This window comes from Bombyx mandarina, chromosome 12 (genome assembly GCF_030267445.1).
Source record: "Bombyx mandarina strain Sakado chromosome 12, ASM3026744v2".
In the NCBI taxonomy this organism is placed as follows: Eukaryota; Metazoa; Arthropoda; class Insecta; order Lepidoptera; family Bombycidae; genus Bombyx; species Bombyx mandarina.
In genome coordinates, this window is record NC_143219.1 from 13,138,319 (window position 1) to 13,165,112 (window position 26,794).

The following is a 26,794-nucleotide window of genomic DNA, read 5'->3' on the forward strand; positions in this document are numbered from 1 at the left end:
ACACCAGATAGCGTCAGTAGTAGGTAATGTGCTGATAAGAATTCAGGTCGAAAACGATGCTGATAATTTCCATTGTCATGTAAGTAACAGAAAATATCTTGAAGATACTTCGTATTTTATAAATTAAGGAAACCCTAAACATATTGGTCTAGGAATGTTCGTTGAAAGTTTTCATTGTTCCCGTACATAAGGATAATAGGACTAAATAAAGATACAGTCAGGCGGCCGCTGTTTCAAACCAATTGAAACTCAAATTTCATGTTACAAGTTTTCGCTGCACAATCTTTAGGTTAGTTAGGAATTGTTTTTTTACATCCTGTATTTTGGTTATCTTATTTCAAATTTAAGCTAGCCGGTACTGATAATACACATAGCTATTAAATAAATGCGTTATGTTGTATTTCAAGGGTCCATGTAGCAGTAGTAAAATAATAACTGGTTAAAGTTATACGATGACAGCGTCGTTAGAAACATTAACGCCAATAGAAAGTTTTTTTTTATTCAAACCGAAACGCATTACTGCTCCACGGCAGAAACAGGCAGAGCGGTGGTACCTACCCGTGCGAACTCACAAGACGTCCTACCACCAGTAATTACGCAAATTATAATTAAACAGGTTTGATTTTTATTGTAATGCACGTTGTTATTCCTTCACCGTGGAAGTCAATCATGAACAATTGTTAATTACGTATTTCATTAGGAAAATTGGTATTCGCCTACCAAATTCGAACACCGTTGCATCGTTACATACGAATGCACCGGACGTCTTATCCTTTAGGCCACGACGACTTCAAAATAGAGGATTATGGAAAGAGAAAACATGATCTTCTCGGTAAATCAGGATAACTTCCCCGGACGTTTTGAACTAGGATCAGTTAGTTAGTAATTACCTACGTCAGATATACTAATGACAGTCAAGTTTGAGAACATTTAGTTAAAGACGTAAGTTTTCCTGTTTTCAGTTTTTTTTTTTGAGGATCACGTGTTTTGGAAACGTGACGCGTTTTGTGAAGTGCTCAGGGTTAGCAACTTTTGAAATGTATTTTTTTATTTTATTATTAATATATAATACTCATATTAGTTACTGAGTTCGCTTTTTTATGTATTTTTTATATCATAGATTATTAGTTATTGGCTTGAAGCCAATATGTACTCGAATTAAAGTAATAGTGACATATTAAAAAAAATACGTTTCACTAAGGCTGTCAGATCATAAGTACATGATTTCCTTACTCATTTCCTCGATTCCTTTTTTGAGTGGATAATGCCGTTGTAGCCATTTCTGCCGAAAATTAATTAAGTTCTTGAGGGCATCAACGGCGTGTCGCAAAATTCCTCTGTCTGTTATTGTCTGTTCTCTGGGATATTTAAAGTTAAACGTTCGATTTAACAATGAAATATCTACATATTAATACGTGAAGCAAAAACTTTGTATCCCTTGTTACGGGACGGGCGGACGAAGGTGTATGAAACTTTCCACACTTATAGAGAATATAGAAAAGAAGTGCACAATCCTGATATTTTTTTAAATAATGCATAAAAGATACATTAAATCAATAAAGAAAACATTACACATACTACCATGTATTTGACACACACACGCATGCATAGGTACTACATATTTATTTATTGTCAAACTTTTGTTCTTGACGTCTGTGGTCAAATTGAGAATAGATTAAATATTGTTTGTCTTTATTAATATTTTTCTATAGTGTTGTAGTCTTGGCGTTGAAAATAAAATCATAATAGTGTACAAACTTACAATTCCAATTAATTATAGTCGAATTTCGACTACTACGGGATCTCTAGTTATCATAATTATCCATTGAATTTTAATCATGAACGGTATCCTAATTACAAAACCCTGTGCATTGTTTATACGCACTTTTTCGGTTTCTCCTATTTGTTTTCACTATCAAGTATTAACGTCGTTTTACAGTTCAAAATATAAATCAACAAAAAAAACGTATGAATTCATTTACAAAATACACACGCTATATTATGTAAATATACATAGATAGCCTTTGTACAATATCATTGGATCATTTCATAAAACTCATTCTGAAATAATCTCTATATATAAAAATGAATTGATGTTCGTTAGTCTCGCTAAAACTCGAGAACGGCTGGACCGATTTGGCTAATTTTGGTCTTGAATTATTTGTCGAAGTCCAGAGAAGGTTTAAAAGGTTGATAAATATGAAAATTCTAGGAATGATATAAAGTTTAGATCTTTTATTTGTCGATTGAGTACGAAGTCTGCCGGGTCAGCTAGTATTATAATAAAAAAACGAATACCTTACAATTATCTGTAGTTTTTGATTAATAAATAATCTGTGATAGATAAAATTACACAGAAAACACTTAACACACTATAAAGTATGAAAAACATTACGAGCTATGTACTGTTTTGTTAATAACTACTTATACTATTTAACTTAGGAGCTTTATTTATTTATTTCGGACAATGATCGCGAATCTTTTATCTGCAACTGAGGTCAGTGACCGGCCGGTGACGTCACGCCATCTGATACCTCACAATATAGGTCGTACTATCGCCTCTCACAAAGAACAAGTACAAAGCAATACGTACTTGAAAATCAACGTACGTCGCATTATTTTTGTACGTATCAACAGTTTTGTGGCGTGCAATAAGCGCACAAAAACTGCCAAGGATATCTTTTGTTAATCTCAGTAATTAAGACATAAATATGTATAGTGTTATTTTTGCATTGAAATGCATAATTAGTTAACGAAATACGTATACTCGAAACTTGTTTTATATATAAACAGAAACATTGTGTTAATATTATAGTTTTCTTTTTTTCTTTTTCTTGCTCTCTTCCTACATTATATGGGGTTTTACGAGCAGCCGCTTGACTGTCATGTCTATCTTCTTTGGAATTATTTCTCCAGTAGTATATCCATTGCAACGAACATCCATAATTTTTTTTGGAACGAAGTTTCTTATGGGACAAGCGGAGGGATACACTAACCGGGAAAAAGCGTCCGTAACGTAAGATTTTTATTAGTAATGCACACAGTGTACGACTTAACTTTGTAATAACGTACAAAAAATAACATTTTTTTATCATTCATTGACCACGATCTCAGAGCGTTCGTTTGCCATACACTAACTCTTAAGCAAACAACCGTGAATGAAGTGTACCACAATAAGTTCGCATGTTACCGAATGACCGTGGGTTGTTGCGAAACCTCCAGTTTTATCTTCTTTATACCTCGAATAGAACTTAAAATTAATATTTTTATAATAAGGAACTTCGTTCCTATCCGGTGCCCCACGACACCATACATCCTTTTTTCACCTCATCGAAGGATGAGAAGACCAAACTTCTTTGGTCTTCTCATCTATAAAAGAAAAATACTTACCTACATAAAAATTTGGCTTTTTCAAATGCCAAAAAAAATTAAATCATCACATTTTATATTTTATCCGTTGTTTATTATTTATTCATTTTCAGAATTATTACGTAGTATAGTAGTTAAAAACCCGTTAGTGCCATTGTCTGATATGATATTGACACAGTATTTACAACGATGTCGGTGACATTGGTCAATCCCGGGAATAGTCTGTGATCAACTCTTATGACGTCATTTAAGTGCAAGCTTCGATCCGCAATTTGAATGATGGTTCCATAGACTCATCCCACTGAGTTTCTCATTGGATCTTCCCAGTGGGTCGCTTATTCGATCCAGTGGTAGATTCTGCGAAGCTCCGCTCTTGCTGGCGCTAATGCTAGCAAATCCGCTCAGGTTCAGCCCGTGAGCTCACGTACACGTCCGGGCGTAGCTGAAATAGCCTCTTATGCTACCACCGAATAGGTAGGGAAAAGAAATGATGATTAATGGTGTACATCAAAAGAACGTCTTAACAACATTTAATGTGAAGGATTTTATTAAAAAAACGTATGCACTAAATCATTCTTTGTGAAATGGCGACGACTTTGTCTTTGGTTATCTATATACCTAAGTATAAGTGAAGCAAAAACTTTGTACTCCTTTTTACGAAAATTGCGCGGACCGAGGAGTATGAAATTTCCAACACTTATAGAGAATATAGAGAAGTAGTGCACAATGCTAATATATATTTTAAATAATGCATAAATAATAAATTAAACCAATAAAAAAACATTACACACACTAACATGTACTTGACACACACACGCATATATAATACTATTTTGTTTATTGTTAAAGTCTGTGGTCAAGTCGAGAATAGATTCAATATTGTTTGTCTTTATTAATATTTGTCTAAAGTGCAGCCTTGGCGAAATCTGTGAGTATAGAAGTATAAAAGTCTTTGACAATAGAATTATAATAGTGTACATACTTATACTTTACTGGTGGTAGGACCTCTTGTGAGTCCGCGCGGATAGGTACCACCACCTTGCCTATTTCTGCCGTGAAGCAGTAATGCGTTTCGGTTTGAAGGGTGGGGCAGCCGTTGTAACTATAATGAGATCTTAGAACTTATATCTCAAGGTGGGTGGCACATTTACGTTGTAGATGTCCATGGGCTCCAGTAACCACTTTACACCAGGTGGGCTGTGAGCTCGTCCACCGACCTAAGCAATAAAAATAAAAATAATAAATTCAGTTAATTATAGTCGAATTTCGACTACCGGGGGACCACTAGTATCATTTAAATTCCAAAAACCAACGACGTCGGCTTCAACTACAAAAATACACACACAAACACATAAGTACATAATTATACTAATTTGCGAATTTACGCAAAAGAAACAATACACCCTGGCAATATACAGCTCTGTCCGATATTAAAATAAAGATAATTTTAAGTTAACCGACAGATAAATAATTGTTCTTTGTCTAGTAAAAGTATTTGTTCGGGCGCAATATACGATATGACATACATACGTAGGCACACACACACATACTTATCTACGAATATAGGCTCGTCGAAAGTATATAATCAATATTATGTGTGATTGTAGACTCTTAGAACAATGAAATGTTGTAATAATAAGGTTTACGAACGCAAAACACGATACAGCTGTTTTTAATGCTGCGAAAGTCGTTCTTTATCGAACTTTTTTTTATGATTGAAGGATTACTGGTGGCCCGGAGGCCTTTCCAGTTTCACCAGGGCAGGTGGGCGAGCAAAGGCTCAGCCAAGAGGGGTGGGATTTGCTAACAGCTACCCGAGCGCCTCCGAAGGAGACCTAACAGCTCAAGAGTAGCTGCTTCGCGAATGAATCTACTACTGGATCGGAATCGCGACCCGCTGAGAAGATCCGGCGAGAAACTCAGCGAGCTGATTCATGGGTTAGGTTGCACGGCGAACTCTTTGTCGAGTCCGACGAGTAGGTACGGTTACCGGGGTCCCTAAGCCAGCTAAGCCTGCTCCTAGTGTTAAAGCTGAAGGCGTCTAATGCAAAGGTTATTGGATCTGATGGATCCGTAAGGACGTGTCTAGGGCGTCGATGGTGACTGGCTCCTGCGTGATCAGGATTCGGGGAGTAGTCAGCGGCGGCAACGATAATTTAATAATTTATCGTACAGTCGACCACTGCTACTCTTTTAAAATAAATATGTACATTATATTCAATACGTGACCAAAAATACAAAAAAAAAGATTCTGTAGTGTTGAGCTAGATCGTTGTCACTTTATATCTATCCCTAGTTATCGTAAAAGTCGATCTATGTGGTCACTAAAGAATGGGAATTAGCGTTCTCTGGCTTTTGTTGCGTATAGGGTATATTTACCCCGTATGGGTGGATATTACTGTCTTACCTATTTCTGCCGCTGCGTGATCTTTAGTTCTAGTTTGGAGGATACAAACACCGTGATATAATTGAGACATCGAACTCTTAGAAGGCCTTAGAGTAAAAAGGTGGCACCACGTTTTGATGGCTGCAAATTCCGGTGGCCATAAAAAACTACTTTTACGGGCTAATACGGGTTTTTTATTATCTTTACATTATTTCCGAAGTTTCCAATTACAGTTTTCGTGGTCACGGAGAACTACTGTAATATATAAATATATATATTTAAATATAATGCTAGGTATTCCGTGAGGTAAGAAAAAATTATAACGCTACTCCGTAACTCTGAAGTTTTTATTTATTGCCATTATAGAATAACGAGCATGCGGCCCACCTGTTGATTAGTGGTAACCCTCGCCCGTGGACGACTGCAATACCAGGCACAAACCGAAACCGCTGCTTCCGGTATAAAAGGAAGAGGAAGAAAAAACTAAGAAGATTTTAGGACACGTAGTGTTCAGGCCAGTGCCTTCAATTATTTTAGAGCAATACCAAAGATGCTAGCTTTCTAAGGCGCTAAGTATCACAGCTTAATAAGTTAATGTATTCACCATCATTCACTACCCGCTCTTCAAGCTCGCTGTACATCTCCATTAAAATATATCACAATAATATCAAGAGCTGGAGTTTTATTACCACGAGAAACTCCCTTATGTACCACAAGCCGGTACATAAATTTGGTGGCCCATGAGGGGAACTATACGACAAGTTAAGGAAGAAATCACGGGACTCCCCTTGGTTGTCAAGAATATCGGAATCAAGGAGCCAACTTATCAGGACTTCAGGACAGGAGTGGTCAGTGGATCAGCTAAAGGTTCACGCCGGGAGCTGAGGTCTGCAAAAAGATAAGTGCCCTTTCCTTGCCAACGTACCCTCAATAAAATTATTAATTATTAAATTCCCGATTAAAAGCTTTCATTGCGTTTAGCAAGTATTATTTTCATTATTTTGCTTTAAATTAATATATATTTTATCGAATTGCCTTGATTAGTGCACATTTTTTATTATTCTACATAAAAATAAAACGTGGAAAACTGGGTGTGTGTAACTAAACGGCTCAAGTTTTAGTTTTAGTATAAATCCGCCTTCTTCATTGTCAATTCGCTTTGTTCACGCCACCGCCTGTGCGTTATAGGTGCGATAAGATTGCGGCTTGAGCCTAGCGAGCTAGGTCTTACGTCATATTATCTCGACGCGGTCAGCGTGCGGCAGCTGCGACTGGTGCTGAGCGGAGCGACAAGCGGAGCAATACACCGTTTTGAGGAGCGTGAGATTTTATAACTTATTAATTAGTTTGTCATTATTTCCATGATGACTTCCACAAAGGGTGTCGATTTCTCAACGTTGGATGAGTTATACCGTAGACGTAGTTCTGTAAAAGGTCAAGTGACCAAATTTAAAAACTACTTAGTAAATCAAATCCAAAAACGTCAGTTGACTTCTATGGAGTTAACGGAGTTGAATTTAAAGCTACAAAAGTTTGAGACATTATCGGCACGCTTTGACGGCTTGCAGGAAGAGATTGAGGTTCTGAATCACAATAATTTATCTGAAGAACTAGAAGAGCGAGAGAATATTGAGCATGAGTTTATTTTAAATATTGCCACAGGTAAAAATATTATTGACAAATACAATAAGGCTGAGGATGATCAGAGACGGGAATCCATCATTCACGTGCCTCAGTGTTCTCACGATCATGATGTAGGTGTTAAGCTGCCTCAAATAAATATCGCGAAGTTTGATGGTGCGTATTTCCGCTGGCTTGAATTTCACGACACGTTTAAGAGTCTAATCCATGATAATAGTAAAATATCTCCTATTCAAAAATATCACTACTTAGTATCCTATTTAGAAGGGGCTGCTGCTAGAGTTATTTCCAATTTAGAAATATCATCTAATACATATGAGGAGGCTTGGAAGTTAATTTGCGACCGCTACAGCAACAAAAGATTGTTGATGAATCACCATTTAAGCGCCTTGTTTAGTATCGAGCCTGCTACAAATGAAACAGAGAAGTCACTTCGGTTTCTAGTGGATACAGTAACAAAAAACTTACGCGCCTTACGCAGTCTCGGTCAGCCGACAGACCAGTGGGATACACTAATAATTTTTATGATGTCGTCAAAATTGCACACTCAAACGTTAGCCAAGTGGGAAGAGTACGTAAGCACGGTTGATGGTCAGCCTACTTTAAATAACTTTTTCAAAACACTCACAGATCGTGCAGATGTTTTAGAATCTCTTAATCGTAACAATAACGGCAAAAATGCATCATCCACATCGCGCAGTTCTGATGATACTAACATGAATAAATATTATAACAATCGAAATAATAAATATTATAATATAAGCAGAAATAAACAACAAAAATCAAATCAAACGAAAGCATTTATTAGTCTAAAAAATGATAAGCCAAAATCTAATTACATTTGCATCGTCTGCGGAATGAATCATAGGATTTATGACTGTTCCGTATTTAAAGATAAGAACATTGATGGGCGTTTAGCTGATGTTAAATTATACAAATTATGTAAAAATTGCTTAAGGCAAGGCCACCCCGAGCGCGAATGTCGTGTAGGTCCGTGTCGAATTTGTCAGAAAAAACATAATTCCCTATTGCATAACCCGGAGCAGTCGGTGGTCAACCACGCCTCCACGGAATGTTACAATCAGGACGAAATAACTGCCGTAAATTTGTCAAATCAAACGTGCACTGAAGTACTACTATCCACCGCCCTAATCGAGGTAGTGAATCCGAGAACAAAGGAAACACAAGTAGTACGTGCATTGCTAGACTGTGGCAGTCAGTCATCGTTTATAACTAAACGTTTACAACATAAACTATCACTCGATTCATGTCCCATAGACTCGCTCAAGGTCATAGGGATTGGCAATAATTGTTCAGATAGGGTGGTCGAAAAATGTGACGTTCAATTAAAGTCACGAAATACAGACTTCAATGTATTGTTGTTTTGTTATGTCTTAAATGAGATAACTAGTAATTTACCGAGATCATCGATCAATTTTAATAAATTAATAATACCTGACGACATCCAGTTGGCCGACCCAACCTTTTATAAGCCGGCGTCTGTTGACATGTTGATCGGCGCTGATATTTTTTGGGATGTTTTAGGCAACGAGCAAAAATGTCTTGGTCCTAGAATTCCTAAATTACGCAGTTCTAAATTAGGATGGTTGGTGTCCGGACCGGTAATGGACTCAATTACTGTTGCCAGTGCTGCTAACTGCAACCACGCCACGATGACGTCAGACGAAATACATAGCTCGCTAGAAAGGTTTTGGAAACTGGAAGAGGTTTCATTCGCCAAAACTGAATCCGAGAATGATGAATTTTGTGAAATGCACTTTTTAGAAAATACTAAGAGACTGGAAGACGGCCGCTTTTGCGTTAAATTGCCCTTATCGTCTTCCCCAGATTGCTTAGGCGATACTTACGGACTAGCCAAAAGACGATTGTTCAGTCTAGAAAAAAGGTTCAGGCGCAATCCTACATTAAGTTCAGAATACTCAAGTTTCATAAATGAGTACTCTGCACTCGGACATTTGTCTCAATCTACCATAACAAGGCCTGTCCCTTCCTACTTTCTCTGTCACCATGCTGTTCTAAAACAAGACAGCGAATCCACCAAGCTTCGCGTCGTGTTTAATGGCTCGGAGAAATCTTCATCAGGATATTCTCTAAATGATATCTCGATGGTGGGGCCTAACGTTCAAGACTCATTGTTTAGCATATTAATTCGAGCGCGTCATTTCAAATATATATTAACTGGCGATATCGAGAAAATGTATAGACAAGTTCAGGTAGATGAAACCGACCGAGATTTGCAGCTTATTGTATGGCGGGACAATGAGTCTGAGCACATAAAAACGTTACGGTTAAACACTTTGACATACGGTACCGCGAGCGCAAGTTATCTGAGCACGCGCTGCTTAGTTCAATTAGGGGAGGAGCATGAAGATTCACTTATAAAAACTATAATAAAACATGATTTTTACGTCGACGACCTTATCACAGGGGCCGACGACGAACAGCAGTTAAGGTACATTCAGAGCGAAGTTACTCGTGCATTAAGAACCGGTTGTTTTAATCTCCGTAAATTCAAGAGTAACTCGAAAAACTTATTCGTGGACTCAAACGAAAATATTCAACAAAACTTATTGATAAGTGAATCGTCGAGCACTCTAGGCTTGGGATGGAGTCCGACAAATGATACATTTCATTTTCCTATAAAAAATACAAGTGAACCAAATGTTGTAACAAAGCGTTCAATTATGTCTAATGCATTCAAGATTTTTGACCCCTTGGGTTTATTAAGTCCTTTCATCATACAACCTAAAATGTTGCTGCAAAAATTGTGGAAACACAAACTGGATTGGGACCAGTCTGTTCCACTAGATATAAGTAATGAGTGGGAAAGATTTTACAAAGGCATGCTGTCTTTAAAAAATTTAGAAATCCCTAGACGAGTTTTGTGCGACTCGCCTACAAAAATAGAAATGCATGTATTCAGTGATGCATCTCCAAATGCATACGGAGCATGTATATACATGCGATCAATCGACGAACATGGTCTAGTCACTTGTAGATTACTAAATTCGAAGTCCAAGGTAGCACCGTTAAAGCCTACGACTGTACCTCGCTTAGAACTTTGCGCTGCTTTGCTCGCTGCCAAACTAAGTAGGTCAACATTGCAGTCACTTAGGTATGCGCCTGCACGCGTCGTGCACTGGTGTGATTCTAGTATAGTACTTGGGTGGATAAACAATAATTCAAATAAATTAAAGGTGTTTGTTGCTAATCGCGTTGCCGAAATAATACAACTCTCAGATAAATCATCATGGCGATATGTACCGACCGCAGTCAACCCTGCTGATGTAATTTCGCGGGGGGTGGATGCCCTTCAGTTACTACACATGCCATTATGGTGGAGTGGGCCTAACTTCTTAACTAAAGACGAGTCAGAATGGCCTCGGTTAAACGAAAAAATTGATCATTTACCCGAGACAAAATCTAACACTGTTATCATAGACAAAGGCATAATTAATTTTGAAAATTTCTCTAAATTTACAAAGCTTCAACGAACAATTGCATACGTAAAAAGATTTATACATAACTTAAAAAATAAAAATACTAAAATTACGGGTATCTTGACTGTTGATGAATTGAATGCGTCATTTCATTATCTTTGTACGGTGGCGCAGGGCGAATCTTTTGCGGTGGAACGCGATTGCTTACTTAAAAATAAACCAATACAAACTAAAAGTAAAATACTATCTCTGTCTCCATTTCTTGACGATATAGGATTAATAAGAGTTGGTGGACGTATTAGCAATTCAGATTATGCTTACGACAAAAAATACCCTATTTTGTTGCATGCGTCACATCATTTAACGAAATTAATATTTGAAAAGGAACATTTACGTAGCATGCATGCAGGTGCCCAACTACTACTAGCGACCGTCCGTGAATACGTATGGCCAGTCAATGGTAGGTACTTAGCGCGGCGCACTGTAAACAAATGTGTGCGTTGTGTGCGTTTACGTGGTAATACACTATTGCCGAAGATGGGCGATTTGCCCCAGCAGCGCGTCACACCTCAGTATCCATTTATGTCTGTAGGTATAGACATGGCAGGACCCTTTTATATACTCAATCGTAAAGGTCGAGGTAGCCGTCTAATTAAGTGCTATCTCTGCTTATTTGTATGTTTGCGTTACAAATGTATCCACTTAGAGGCCGTAAGCGATTTAAGTAAAAATGCTTTTATTATGACACTTCGCCGATTTATAGCTCGACGAGGAAAGCCAGTGGAAATATTCTGCGACAATGGTCGCAATTTTGTTGCTGCTGCGAAAGAAATAGGTGATTTTATTAAATCCGCTGCAGTACCTCTGTCTAATTTTGCTAGCCAGGAAGGCATTAAATTTAATTTCTCACCTGCTTACGCTCCTCACTTCGGTGGTATATGGGAAGCTGGCGTAAAGTCCGCTAAGCACCATTTGCGCCGCGTCGTGGGAAATAGTCATTTAACATTTGAAGAATTGTCAACCTTGTTTGCGCAAGTGGAGGCTGTACTAAACAGTCGTCCCTTATGCCCTCTTCCTGCCTGTCCTAAAGACCTACTTTCCCTTACCCCAGGGCACTTTCTCATCGGGAGACCGCTGAACGCAATGCCTTCTCCTGCTTTGGAAGACCGACCAGAAACATCTCTTCAACGATATGCGCGGATTGAGCGACTCCGCCAGCATTTTTGGAAAAGATGGCAACGGGAATACATTGCTGAACTCCAACAGAGGACGAAATGGAGGACTAGCTCTGGCAGACTGAAGATCGGCGATCTGGTTCTTTTACAAGAAGACAATGCTCCACCGCTATGTTGGCGTCTTGGACGAGTCGCTCGCCTTTTCCCTGGACCTGATGGAGTTTCAAGAGTTGCCGATATTACCACCACCAAGGGCTGTGTACGGAGACCGTTTACGAGGCTTTGTCCCCTTTTCATGGCTGATGAATCTGGCTGAAGAAGAAGGCTTGAAGAAACCTTTTTTGTATTTAGTTCTAACTTGTATTTAATTTTAATATTTATCTTTGCTGGAGTATGTACTATTATCTAGCTTGAGCTTAGATTATTTACTCTATTTATTTACTTAAGTCCTTGATTTTTTTCAAATTTAGTTCATTTGTTTTGTTGTACTTTGTTAAATTAAAGAGCATTTCATGTTCACTCCCGGGGCCGGAAGATGTTCAGGCCAGTGCCTTCAATTATTTTAGAGCAATACCAAAGATGCTAGCTTTCTAAGGCGCTAAGTATCACAGCTTAATAAGTTAATGTATTCACCATCATTCACTACCCGCTCTTCAAGCTCGCTGTACATCTCCATTAAAATATATCACAATAATATCAAGAGCTGGAGTTTTATTACCACGAGAAACTCCCTTATGTACCACAAGCCGGTACACGTAGAATTACTACTGGACCAATAATGAGATCTTACAACCACAATAATAATACAGTCAACATTGATAGTTATTGTAAATATTTTTTGTATTATCATAAAGCAATTAGTTACGCGCGTATATATAATGTAATTAAACATGAACTGTGTGTCAATCAATAAATAATAGAGTCTCGCTGACAGTGTACAAATTATAAATGGACATCTTAAAAGATTAAGTATTGATGTGATAGCGTAATTCTCGGTATTTTTATAATGTTACGTGTATACAGCTCGAGTTGAGGGGAGATTTAGGCGCGAATCAGTCACGTGTCCAGGTTCGGAAGGTGGGGCAGTCGGTATACCTACTCCTCCTTGCGTCTTATTCCTCATTGCTGAGGGTCGTGAACACCCTTTTGTATCACCTTCGCACGTACGATCTTTCTCCATCCATTCTTGTCTCTGGCGGTGTGGAGGGCGTTGTGAAACGTGGAATCAAGAGCGGTTCGGATCAGGTCGGACCAACGTATTGGGCTGCGCCCCCGAGGTCCTTTCCCATCTACCTTACCAGTCATGATGAGACTACTATATATCGGTATACCTACTATAGAATTGATAATTCAACGTCGTGTCACAACCACGGTCCCATAGACGCAACCCATTGACTTTCAAGCCGCAACTTCTCAGCGGGTCACAATTCAGAAACGGTGGTGAATTCAGTGAAGCACTGCTCTAGCTAGGGCTAGTGTTAGCAAATTCTCTCTGGTTGAGCCCGTGAGCTCACTTACCCGTCCGAGCGTAGCTGGAATAGCTCCTTAAGTTACCGACGATTAGGTAGGGGAAAAAATTATGTCACAAATGATCTGGACTAACAATCAAAACAGTGCACTAACTTCGAATATGCCACGGTCCATACGCACTAAGTTGTGTCGCGCTAGTAATAATAAGTCATGTTTAATACGAAGCGATAAGAATGTTATTTTATTGTTTACTAGCTGACTCGATAAATAATACCTAAGCTTTTGTATAAAATAAATTTACAATAAACAAAAGGAATCCGTCCGACGGGGGACACATCAAAGGAAAAATAAAATTGTTATTTTTATTTCATTCCGAGCATTTTCATATTTATCTACCTTTTAAACATTCTCTGGACTTCCACAAATCATTCAAGACCAAAATTAGCCAAGTCAGTCCAGCCTTCTCGGCGGTCCGTGCTCGAGTCGTGGTCGAGGCGATTGGCCAGCCCCACGTGGGGGCTACGGACCGTCGAGGCGGTTTACCCGGTCTTTGATGACTGGGTGAATCGTGGCGAGGGACGTCTCACCTTTCGTCTGGTGCAGGTGCTGACCGGGCACGGATGCTTCGGGAAGTACCTGCGCCGGATAGGGGCTGAGCCGACGACGAGGTGTCACCATTGTGGACACGACCTGGACACGGCGGAGCATACGCTCGCTGTCTGCCCCGCTTGGGAGGTGCAGCGCCGTGTCCTGGTCGCAAAGGTAGGACCTGACTTGTCGCTGCCTGGCGTCGTGGCGTCGATGCTTGGCAGCGATGAGTCATGGAAGGCTATGCTCGACTTCTGCGAGTGCACCATCTCGCAGAAGGAGGCGGCGGGGCGAGTGAGGGAAAGCTCTCCTCACTACGCAGAAACCTGCCGCCGCCGAGCAGGGGGTCGGGACCGGGGTCGTATCCGTGACCTGGCCCCCTAAGAGCTAGGGGTCCCACCCGTTTTGTGCGGGGAGAGACCCAGACGTGGGGTGGCGTGCTTTGCACGCTCACCCGCAATAGGAAGCCGGGTGATGGTAGACCGCGTTACCCCGACCGCTCTGGGGGAAGGTGTAACGCGGCGCCATCAAAGCGGGCTCTCGGCCCGCTGAACGAGGGAACCGGTGGTCGTGTCGCTGGCGGCCGCCGGTCCGGCGTCCGTGGGACGGTGGGATGGATGTAATGTGCTCTGCGTCAACCCTGTCCCGCCGTTTCAATAGCCCCGACTGGGCTCCGGCCCGGTCCGAGGTAGGGCGCCGGCTGTGAGCGGCAGGAGTTTTTAGTGAAGTTCAACTCCCACATACCCCACCTGCCGCGCGGGTGGGGATCCGGCGATTTTCTCCTGTGGAAAAAAAAAAAAAAAAAAAAAGTCGGTCCAGCCGTTCTCGAGTTTTAGCGAGACTAACGAACAGCAATTCATTTTTCTTATATATAGACTAGCGAATTCCTGAAACGATTCGTTCGCTTGTTTCGCTCTGTACAAATGAGAGTTCAGGTCCGTGTCTCAAGGCAGCTTCAGGCCACTGAGTTTCTCGCCGGATCATCTCGCGGTAGGACCTCTTGTGAGTCCGCACGGGTAGGTACCTCCACCCTGCCTATTTCTGCCGTGCAGTTGCGTTTCGGTTTGAAGGGCGGGGTAGCCGTTGTAACTATACTGAGACCTTAGAACTTACCTATATATCCCAAGGTGGGTGGCGCATTTACGTTGAAGATGTCTATGGGCTCCAGTAACCACTTAAAACCAGCTGGGCTGTGAGCTCGTTAACCCATCTAAGCAATAAAAAAAAATTGCCTTTCCGATCCGATGGTAGATTTTACAAAGGACTGCTCTTGCTAGGGATAGTGTTAGCACATTCTCTCAGGTTGAACCCCTGAGCTCACCTACCCGTCTGAGCGTAGCTGAAATAACCGGCCCTAGTTCATCAGCGAATAGGTAGGAAAAAAGGCGGGTCGGGGTTGGGTCTCGTCACTGAATACCAGGTTGTTGATGAACATCTATAGCAGTAAGCAGTATGCATAAGCAATCTTAGCGTTTTTACTCACTTTAAGTGTTTTTAGTTTGACAAATGCTTTAAGGATATTTATTTTTCATAGTAGCAACACATATTGCTAGCTGTCATATTATATGGATACCAACAACCTGACTACTTCTGCGGTACGAAACCTTGATGCGTTCTACTTTTATGGGATAAACTTTATACAACAAAATTTTAAGAAAAAAGAAAACCGGATTTATCCAAATTAAATGTGATCATCATTATGCAATCGAAATATATATTTTTTTACTGCCCGTATTTGCATCTACATCACAAAGAAAACGGGAACATATTTTTTTATTGCTCCTTTAGGCAGACGAGCATATGGCCCACATGATGGTGAGTGGTTACCGTGGCCCATGGACTTCAGCAATGCCAGGGGCAAAGCCAAACCGCTGCCTACCGTTAAATAATCTCCACAAGCCTCGTTTGAAGAAGGATATGTCATAGCGCTCGGGAAGCACCGTGGAGGGGAGCTCATACCAAAGCCAGACGGTACTTGGCAAAAAAGATCCCTGGTAGCGCACTGTGGATGAACGCAGTGGCTCCAGGTAGTATGGATGAACTCTACTCTGATGGCGGGCGGTGCGATGGTAAAAAGGAGATGATGGTATCATCTCAAACAATTCCTCAGAGCACTTAAATACGCATTATTAAGGATAACATAAAAACTGTTGGACGGATCTTGGTAAAGTTTAAATGAGACCGCATGAGAAGCATCAGCTTTCAAATTAAAATAATCATCAAAATCGTCGAATTGAGAACCGCTGTCCTCCTTTGCTTGAAGTCGATTGACACTTCGACCCAAAGTCTTGAAATGGGCTGTAGCATTCACAGTGTGTTCACTATCGACCCCGTAACATCTTTGCAATTATAAAACTGTGACCTAATTTCGTTAATACAAAGATATATGTGTAAAAACTTATTATTAGTTTGTTTAAATATGTAATAATAAAAAAACGTAAAGCATATCGTATCGGAAACGGATATAAGGTTTTATTCAATGGACTTTGGAACTTATTTCCGATGAACACGAGAAAAACATCGTAAACACATTCTAACTAATTAAAATCGATTCTGTCCATCGAGTCAATATGTTAGTATTATTCTGTCAAGTGCATGTCAAATGTAACTAATCTCTGACGTCAAGGGGGGTTATCGAGATTGAACCACGGAACTTACTGATCAAATAGGTCGCTTGTAAATAGATGCTGCTATGCCTTGTCTGTAGAGTAACCATGCGTTTTTTTTTATTGCTTAGATGGATGGACGAGCTCACAGCCCACCTGGTATTAAGTGGTTACTGGAGCCCATAGACATCTACAACGTAAATGCGCCACCCACCTTGAGCTATAAGTTCTAAGGTCTCAAGTTTAGTTACAACGGCTACCCCACCCTTCAAACCGAAACGCATTACTGCTTCACGGCAGAAATAGGCGGGGTGGTGGTACCTACCCGTGCGGACTCACAAGAGGTCCTACCACCAGTAAACAATTCAATTGCAAAAATCGCGAAGGGCGACAAGTTTTACCTACCTGAACCTGACCTATGCATAAAAAATATAAAAAGCCACGATAAGCGGACCGAATCAGTCTTCGTTCTTTTTTGAAGTGAAACTTCTTTAGGCGCGTTGAGAGTAAAATTTAACTCGCAACAGATTGGCTACAGAGAAAAGATACAATTTAGGAAGAGCGAGAGCGAGAAAATAGAACCGTGGAGAGAGGGAAAGGACAAAGCGAGCTAGGTCGTTTCTTTTATAAACAGCATTCCCCATTACAAGAAAATTTTTATTTAAGGATGAAAAATGAAGAAAACCACAATACTACACACCGCAAAAGAAGTTTCACTTCTTTCACGTGCATAATGTTGCACGCGCACCTTTTTTTTTGCATCAGCACTATTTGTTTAATTGTTTAAAACTAGACCTTTCGTAACTTTAACGGCATTAAAGTAATAATAAAGCAGCTTAATGAGCCAGAAACGTTCCCTTGAATTCCAACAAGTATTGTGTGTGTGTAAATCTGTAAATATTGTTTTGTCTTTGGTCTCGATACCAGTTTAAAATAATTTGAAAAGTTGTATTCGTGTGATCGAATGAGAAAGCGCTCTAGACACGTCCTCACGGATCCATCAGATCCATTAACTCTAGCATTAGACGCCTTCAGCTCTAGCACTAGGAGCAGGCTTAGGTAGTCGTACTCGTTGAGATCGGCAAAGATTTCGACGTGCAATCTAACCCAATAACCCATACATCAGCCCGCTGAGTCTCTCGCCGGATCTTCTTAGCGGTGGCTATTCCGATCCGGTAGTAGATAGTCTTTCCGGAGGCGCTCGGACAGCTATTAGCAAATCCTATCCCTCCTGGTTGAGCCTATGCTCGCCCACCTTTCCTGATGAAACTGGAAAGACGTCCGAGGCACTAGTAATTCTTCATTTCTTAAAAAAAACCGATCACGCAAAACGAACAAGCCGACAACTTCGACGCTCAGGAGTCCTTAGGATGGCCGTGTATTGATTGCGGTCGCCCCACCTTTTTTCCTGGGCGGTATTCGTATGGTCGCGTGAAAAGTGTTGGCGAAACGTTTAGTGGATCGCTTCGGCAGTCTCACATATATAATAATGAAGCTTTATGAAGTGTTTATCGTTTGGACAAAAATAAGCGAAGGGGTAGTCACAAATGACATTGTGCGTTGTGATTGGTGTTTAGCTTGTCGTAATAAGTTGATAGAACGAATAAATTTCATTTAGTAACTTCATTTGCAAATCATATCTCACAAAATTGATGAACCGTTTTCATTTAACCCAATAAGCATTATACTTAATTAGCTTCTAGTGTTGTTTTATTATCGGCGTCCGGTTGCCTTTTATGGTGACCCTACTAATTATCGAGTTAATATTGAATGAGTTATATATTTTATTAGCTGCCTTGCAATTTCAGTAAACATGTGGCACCGATCAACATCGTGATGGTTTTGTGTGTTAGTGTTTATATTCAGATTAGTTATAATTATCATAATATCGAAAATGTATTATCGGCCTTTATAACGCTTAGCTTAACCCTTTCCGAAATTTGTAAGTCTGGCGGCAATCCATATTAATGAATGTATACTTTCTGAAACTTCTACGTTATACATCAACATGCGAGCCCTGTGATCGCCCATTGCTGAATACTCAAAAAAATACTAGAATAGAGAATATTCTCTTGTGTATACGTAATTAATTCTTTATGTTTTAATATACCTATCAGTCGTAATATTACCTAACGTTACAAGCCTCCTATAATCAACTAATCTCGATGGTAATTTTAAATTAATATTGACTTTTTTTTGTAAATCCAACAAAAATCGATGAATAAATTTTATGAAATTATTGTATATAAAAATCAATAATAAATATAAAAAACTTAATATATAATATACCAGTTGTCACTCGTGGCTTCGTTCGCGTAGTCCAAGAGAAATGTCAATTATTTTCTAAATAAAAAATAAAAATTACATGTGTTCGAACAAACGTGTGAGTGAGCTCGAAGACTCGTATTCCCTGCAATAACGGTTGGCGTAATCTTTGCAGCGGAAAGCATGACTGCTTTGCGAAATACCGTGAATTCCTTAGTAAAACGATCGCTGTACGTCAAACACGAAAATCTATTAAATGCGTAATGTAAATGTATCGAGTTCTCGATACGAAAACGGATTACGTTAGAAGGTATTACTCGATAGCCAGCCTTCGAGTTTTACGTTACTGTATGTCAAAACGATTTACGTGCTCTCGATTATGAGTATAAGTTTCGAGTTTCGAGAACCTGACGATTCTATTGCGGAACGAAAGTAAGAAAATTCATTCGTGCTGCGAAAATTCATTTTTTTTACGGACCTTTTAAGTCCTATACATTTTTTCGCGATACGAACAGTTTTTCGATAGTCATTCGTGCTCACCCCTCACTCAGTACTCGTATCGTGCGATGCGACAATGCGCGTTCAAATCCCTCAAGCCGATACCAAATTTCCAAATGAAATACGTACTAAACTCATCTCCACGAATGACTTCCACGATGAACCGAATAAAAATCAAACCCGCCCAAAAATATAAATTGCGTAATTACTGGCGTATAAGCCCGCATAAAAAAGTACCACAACGTTGTCTACGCCCGCGAATTATTCATGCGGTTCCAAAGGTGGGACAGTCGCTATTCAATCGTGACTTGGCCTTGTGTGTCAAGGTGGGTCGCGATATTCACACTGTTATGCCTATAGCAGCCTTTCCCAAAGTGGGCATTAACGCCCCAATTTGGTCACTGCAGGCCTAAAAGGGGGTAAAGGACCCAGAAAAAAAGGGGGCGTTGTGTAGAGGCTTGGAAGGCGATTTGTAATTTCATCTAGGAGCACTCTTAGACACCGACTGAGCTCTCGTTAGAGGTTTTTAAGTAGATGAAAAAATGGGGGTGCAAAAAATAATTATTCCCAAAGTAGGCAGTAGACAAAATAAGTTCCTCCTGGAACTCCTGGTCTATAAGTTCTTATAGCCTCTTGACACCGGATGGGCCATGAACCTATTTCTGCAGAAATATTCTGATTTCCACCACAAATATCAAAGTCGTTGGGCATAAAGCCGTATACTATGAGTTTTTAGAAATACTTAAAGAGCCGGCCTAAACTCTAAGCACAGGTCACAATTTCTTTTTTTCTTGCAGGCTCGAAGCAAATTCTGCATGGTGTGAACGGACGACTCCGGCCTAAGCAACTGGTCGCCATCATGGGTCCCTCCGGTGCTGGTAAATCGACTCTTTTGGATGTTCTATCCGGATATCGTATCACGGGCGTCGGCGGGGTTGTCCACGTGAACGGAAGAGGCAGAAACATGAGTACGTATATCTTAGAGTTAATTTAATCATTTAATTAAAGACGGAATCAACTGTCTGCCGAATTGGTTTTCAAAATTGATGCGTGTGCGGTTTTTTGTCGTCGCCTTTTTTCGAGATATAAATTTGTAGGCTATATCAGCTCTAGTTCATGCTTTAGTGAGGAGTCGATTGATCGTTTGAGTGAACTAAGCCCTACCCATCTTTTTCTCTTATATTTCTTGAGGTTGCATTTTAAATGGATCGTAGGATGTTAGTATTGTGAGATGTAGAAACGATCACACTTTTAATTTCTTCTTCGAGACTGTCTTTCTTTCGGGACATCTGTTATAAGGAAAATGATGTTTCGACCTCATCCAGCATGGCGTGGTGGTGTACCGATAACTACGATAGAACAGCGGCAATCCGACAAAAATCTCAATCGAGTTTTTTCTTATGATATTGTTTCCAAATTTTAAATTTTAATTGGCTCTCCTATAAAGTTGCAAAAAGTTCGCTTAAACCAAATTTCTTAACAATTTTTTTCACAATTCACCCCTCGATATATTTAATTATACATAATTAATAGTCCAAAGTCAAATGGCAGCAGAGATATGTTTGTTTAGTAATGCAACTGCACTAACAAATCATTCGGCGATGTAGCCGTGGCCTCGCGGGACTTGTGCTTGAGGACTGACTAGAGGCTATCATACTATAATCTACATAACACCGGATATCGATGTCACAACAAATATATGACCGTGATTGATCACCGCGTTACATTACAGCGGGAAACATGATTTACCGTGTTTTGCCACTCACTCGATGATACGTACTGAACAAAATTCTCGGGACTGTTTGTTTGTATAGCATAAATATTTATAATGCGAATATTTTTTTGTATTGCAATGAACAATTGTTGCTAGATCACAATTCGTGTTTTGTATGAACAGATGTTCCATAAATACTATTGTGGACTATAAAGAAAAATTACGAAACATAACATTAAACTTATTTTAAATGAGGTTTTAAAAAAGACTTAGCTATTCTTACGATCAGGTTGCCGTAGGATACAGAAAGACAATAAAGTTCAAAGCTATGTTATATGAAGGAACTATAATAAAAATCGGATATTTCTTGCATGATACTCTTCACATAAGCGTAATTTACATTTTGCTATTACATAAATGCACAGTTCACACAGTTTGATTGATGCGTAACAAGATTGTCAATGATTTATTTCGAGTGAATATGTTGTAATTGTCACTTTTATCGAAATGATGAGTTGAAGTTGCCTGTTAATATTGCATTGCATGGTCATACGTTCTTATATTTCTTGTAAATAAACACACAAATGGATAAAGGATAAGACGCTACATATACCCATATCGAGCGATGCGTCTGTGAGTATTCAAATATCGAAGGAGGGTATCAATTTTCCGAACTAATTACCGCACTCCTTACCGCATGCATATTCACGAATTACTACCAAGATGAAGGAATAAAATCGTGTAAAAAAAGGGAAAAAAAGAGTAATTATAAGCGGATTTTATTAATATATACATTTTTTTCTTTTTATTTTAATAAAAATATTTTTAATAGTACTAATTAATATCATATCAATAAAGATAAATGCAGTATTTACTTTTTAAACAGTATGTAATGAATTGAATAAACGGTTTCTTAATCAGAGTTCTCTTAATTCAGCCTTACCCTTAGTCTCTCGTAGGAACTATACAGCAATCATTTCTAAGTTTATGTTTATTTAGTCTGTGCATTAGTACTTTGGCAACCTTATCGACTGTTGTGTTGCAGCTGGCAACCAAAACCAAGAGATTATGTTAGGTTAAGACCCTTAATATTGGCATGGGTGATGATATTTTTTCCACTTCTGTTTATGCCACCAGTACACATTTTTTTAAACATAATTTTAAAAATATATCATGTAAATTTATCATACCATTGTTTTTAGACAATGTTCACAATGTTTTTTTTTCTATTGCATAGATAGATGAGCTGACAGCCCACCTGGTGCTAAATGGATACCGGAGCCCATAGACATCTACATCGTAAATGACGCCACCCACCTTGAGATTTGAGTTCTACGGTATCAGTATAGTTACAACGGCTGCCTCACCCTTCAAACCGAAACGCATTACTGCTTCACGGCAGAAATAGGCAGGCCATGACACGCGCTAATAAAATAAGAAAAGTCACAGTAAGAATTCCCACAAACAAACAATGTCCAAGATCAGTAATGCTAACGAGGTTTGGTGATTTCAGAAAGATTCAAGAAGATGTCGTGTTACATACAGCAAGACGACCGCCTGCAGGGATTGCTGACTGTCTCAGAGAACATGGTATTGGCTTCCGATCTTAAGCTCTCCATCAAAATGGACAAATACGAAAAAGGAGAAGTGGTGAGTGTGGCAAACTAGTGTTTTTTAGCTGGTATCGATAGAGTTTTCCGTTTATTTATTGCTGCATCTATTTTGACATTTTACTGGTGTTAGGACTTCTTGTGAGTCCGCACGGGTAGGTACCACCACCCCGCCTATTTTTGCCGTGAAGCAGTAATGCGTTTCGCTCTGAAGGATGGGGTAGCCGTTGTAACTATACTTGAGACCTTAGAACTTATATCTCAAGGTGGGTGGCCCATTTACGTTGTAGATGTCTATGGGCTCCAATAAACACTTAACATCAGGTGGGCTGTGAGCTCGTCCACCCATCTAAGCAATAAAAAAAATGTACAACAGGTTAATTGAAAGTGCCAAAACTGGCGTAGGTACCTCAGCAGGACTGCGCCTGTGTACACCCTGCACTATAGAAAAAGCCGAATCTGAACTAATATAATACATAAATGCAGTAACTAATATAATAATTAAATGCTTATAAATGCAATAAGAAAACATGCGTTATTCAGGATGCACTGACGTTACCATATCAAATGCAGTGGGGTCTTTAGACCAAGGTCACATTTATTCTTAACAAACAACATGTTAATTAAAATACCTAAGCAATTCACTTGGTACAAAGGGCGTTTACGGACCGATCATTAGGAGGACCGCTTTATCTGTTTATATTAATGTATCAATTAACTGTTAACGAACGCACGGTATGTCAAAACATGGTATTGCATTATCTGTTGTGTGAAATGAAGATTTATTGTCAAAACATGATAAGGACGCGATTTTTGCTTTTGATGCCTTAACCCTTTGAGGTCCTAAGACTAATGTGATGTAAGACTATATGCCCAATACGTTTGGACACTGGACCTCGAAGGATTAAATTGTATTTGGACGATTTGTTTTCCTTTGTTGCACACGCTAAGACCGCTAAATTTTTCGCTGGATCTTCTCAGAAGATCGCAAATCCGATCCCGTAGTAGATTCATTGGCGAAGTAGCCACTTTTTAGTTGCTAAGTCTTCTTCGGAGGCACTCGGGCAGCAGTGAATAAATCCTCTTGGCCAAGGCCGTGCTCGCCCACCTATCCTGGTGAAACTGGACAGGCCTTCGAGCCAGCAGTAATGCTACTTGCCCTTCCAAAAAAAATCAATTTTATAAATCCTCTGACCTATCTAATTTATTTTATAAATCTGAACCTATAATAGAATTCCTTGTAATATAGGAACCAGAGACTGATAATACATACAGAGCAAATAAAATTCTTCTTCATACGAAATCCGAACCAACGATCCTCGCTCGATACTGGAGTCGCCACTTGCCTGTCTTTTAGTAGTAGTATGTGGCAAGCCCAGTCCAAAAGCTACCACCAAGCTGCCCAATTTGCTTAAAGGGGTACTTATGTAGATTCTCAGAGATTCCTGTATAACTTTTTCACTTTTATTATCTTTCTCAACTTCCTCACCGTAGAACGTTAACGTCTTTAACAGTGCTAAATCTCACACTCCGATATATTATTATTATTGTTAATATTTCATTACAGTTTAAAAAAAATACCCATTCCATTTTGCTAGTAAGTCTTACTTATAATCTATGTTAGTAACTTAAAAACCTAACACATAACTATCAACCTGTCCATTATTTTTTTTCCTCCCAAGTGCCTGCTGCAAAGGTTATTAGTTAATAACCTTGATGATATCGTACCTTAATGAGGTTACCATATTCAGAAGATGTGGTACATGTAATGTACCTGAAAAGGCGAACAAAAATTTTGATAAAGACGTAATTTTTTGTGATATCATATTCAGAAGACAAGGTATATGTAATAATATACCTAAAAAGGCGCATAAAAATTTTGTTCAAGACGTAATTTTTTGAAATATTTGACGTAAATTTGTCTTTAACTTTTGTATCTATAGTTACCGGAACTCATTAGCGCACGATCGCTTTGCGTTAACTGTGCCCTTCATCGTTCTATGTTATTTGTAAACAAACAAATTTAATTCGATAAATATGTACGTGTGTAATCATTATATGTACGTCAACTGTTTGAACAACAAACATCATGATCATGGATTTGTTTTTTTGTTTTTCCCTGCTGTTATTGTTTATTTTTGTTTAAAATATTTTTTTGTTAAACGAAAATTGCCGTGTAATTCTTATTAATGATTAAATTTTGTGTTTATTAAATTAATTCGTTGGCATTTTAGGCGTAGCACGAACAACGTTAAGATGATTTCTAAAATTGGAATTTCCATTAGAACATTAAGACATTATGGTCTAAGAGCCGGTGGGAGATCGACCTTCACCGATCTGATAACCAGATGAGACGTATTTTTTATCAAATATAATTTATAAACAATTATGCCTATAATTACTTGCCTATCTAAAAGTTCTCATGGCTATTTTTAATTAAAATTTTTTATTATTAATTTTAATTAATTTTAAAATTAATTTGGTTGTCAAAAGAATGAGAGTGATGAAAAAAAATCGATTAAAGTAAAAAAATAGCCATGAGCATTTTTAGATAGGCAAGTAATTATAGGCATATTTGTTTATAAAATCATCATCATCATTATTATCCTGCCCTTCTCCCAGTCACCTGGGGTCGGCGCAACATGTTTTCTCCTTCCATACTCTTCCATCATTTACCATTTCTTCGCCTACTCCCCTCTTACCCATATCGTCTTTCACACAATCATCCATTTCTTCTTAGGTCTACCTCTTCCTCTATATCCTTCCACATTCATAGCTAACACTCTCTTACCAACCTCATTTTCATTTCGTCTCATCACATGTCCATACCATCCCAAACGCGCACTCCTCAGCTTCTCTGTCACAGGTGCCACTTTCAGACTTCCTCTAACATATTCATTCCGTATTCTATCCATTCTCGTTACTCCACACATCCATCGCAACATTGGCATCTCTGCTGCATGCAATCGCCTTTCATCCGCAACTTTTGTTGTCCAACAAGCTGATCCATACAAGACGGCAGGCCTTATTAAGGTCTTATATATCTTCCCTTTTAGGGGAAGAGGAATGTGTGAGTCACATATGGTGCCCGTGGCCTGCCGCCATTTCATCCATCCTGCGTCAATTCTGTGCCTCATATTTGCTTATAAAATATATTTGATAAAAAAAAAAGTTTCATCTGATTATCAGATCGGTGAAGGTCGATCTCCCACATCTCCTCTACTTTGTGTTGCCTCATAGTATAAAACCAAAAATTATATTGACAATAATATATCCATATATTATGTATATTTGTATAGCCCGCAAACTAACTTCCCTTTTAAAACCTAGGGTCTTGAGAAAAGGCGAAGCCGTATGCATTACTTACTGCCAGATGTCTCTGGTTAAAGTTACCGTTTCAAAATATTTCAATTAATTTTCATAATGACAAGTTGCGTTTATATTCTTAAATATTAAATATATTATGGCTTCATCATCTCAGCCTGTCCATTGTCCACTGCTGAACATAGGCCTCTCCAAGTGATCTCCAGTGCGGCCGGTCCGTTGCCACCTGCATCCAACGTGACCCAGCGGTTCTTACCAGGTCGTCGGTCAATCTCGTAGGTGGCCGTCCCACACTGCGCTTGCCAGTACGTGGTCTCCACTCGAGGATCTTTCCGCCCCATCGGCCGTTCGATCTTCGCGCTATGTGGCCTGCCCACTGCCACTTCAGCGTGCTAATCCTACGGGCTATGTCAGTAACTTTGGTTCTTCTACGGATCTCCTCATTTCTGATTCGGTCCCGTAGAGAAATACCAAGCATAGCCCTCTCCATAGCTCGCTGCGCGACACTGAGCTTCCTAAAAAGATCCCTTGTGAAGCACCACGTCTCGGAACCGTAAGTCATCACTGGTAGCACACATTGGTTGTATACCTTTGTCTTAAGGCACTGAGGGATTTTGGACGAGAACACATTTTTTTATTTACCGAACGCTGCCCAGCCGAGTTGGATCCGCCTACTGACCTCTCTCT

The 26,794-nt window shown here is 39.4% G+C and overlaps 1 protein-coding gene across 1 annotated transcript in view; it reads left to right on the forward strand.

Annotated features, from left to right (window-relative positions):
- Positions 1-26,794, forward strand: part of LOC114250527 (ATP-binding cassette sub-family G member 4) — a 66,711-nt gene that overhangs the window by 25,288 nt on the left and 14,629 nt on the right. The window contains exons 2-3 of the mRNA XM_028184433.2: positions 20,257-20,427; positions 22,687-22,823. Of these exons, the coding sequence (XP_028040234.2) occupies positions 20,257-20,427; positions 22,687-22,823 (308 nt within the window). The remainder of the gene's footprint in view (positions 1-20,256; positions 20,428-22,686; positions 22,824-26,794) is intronic.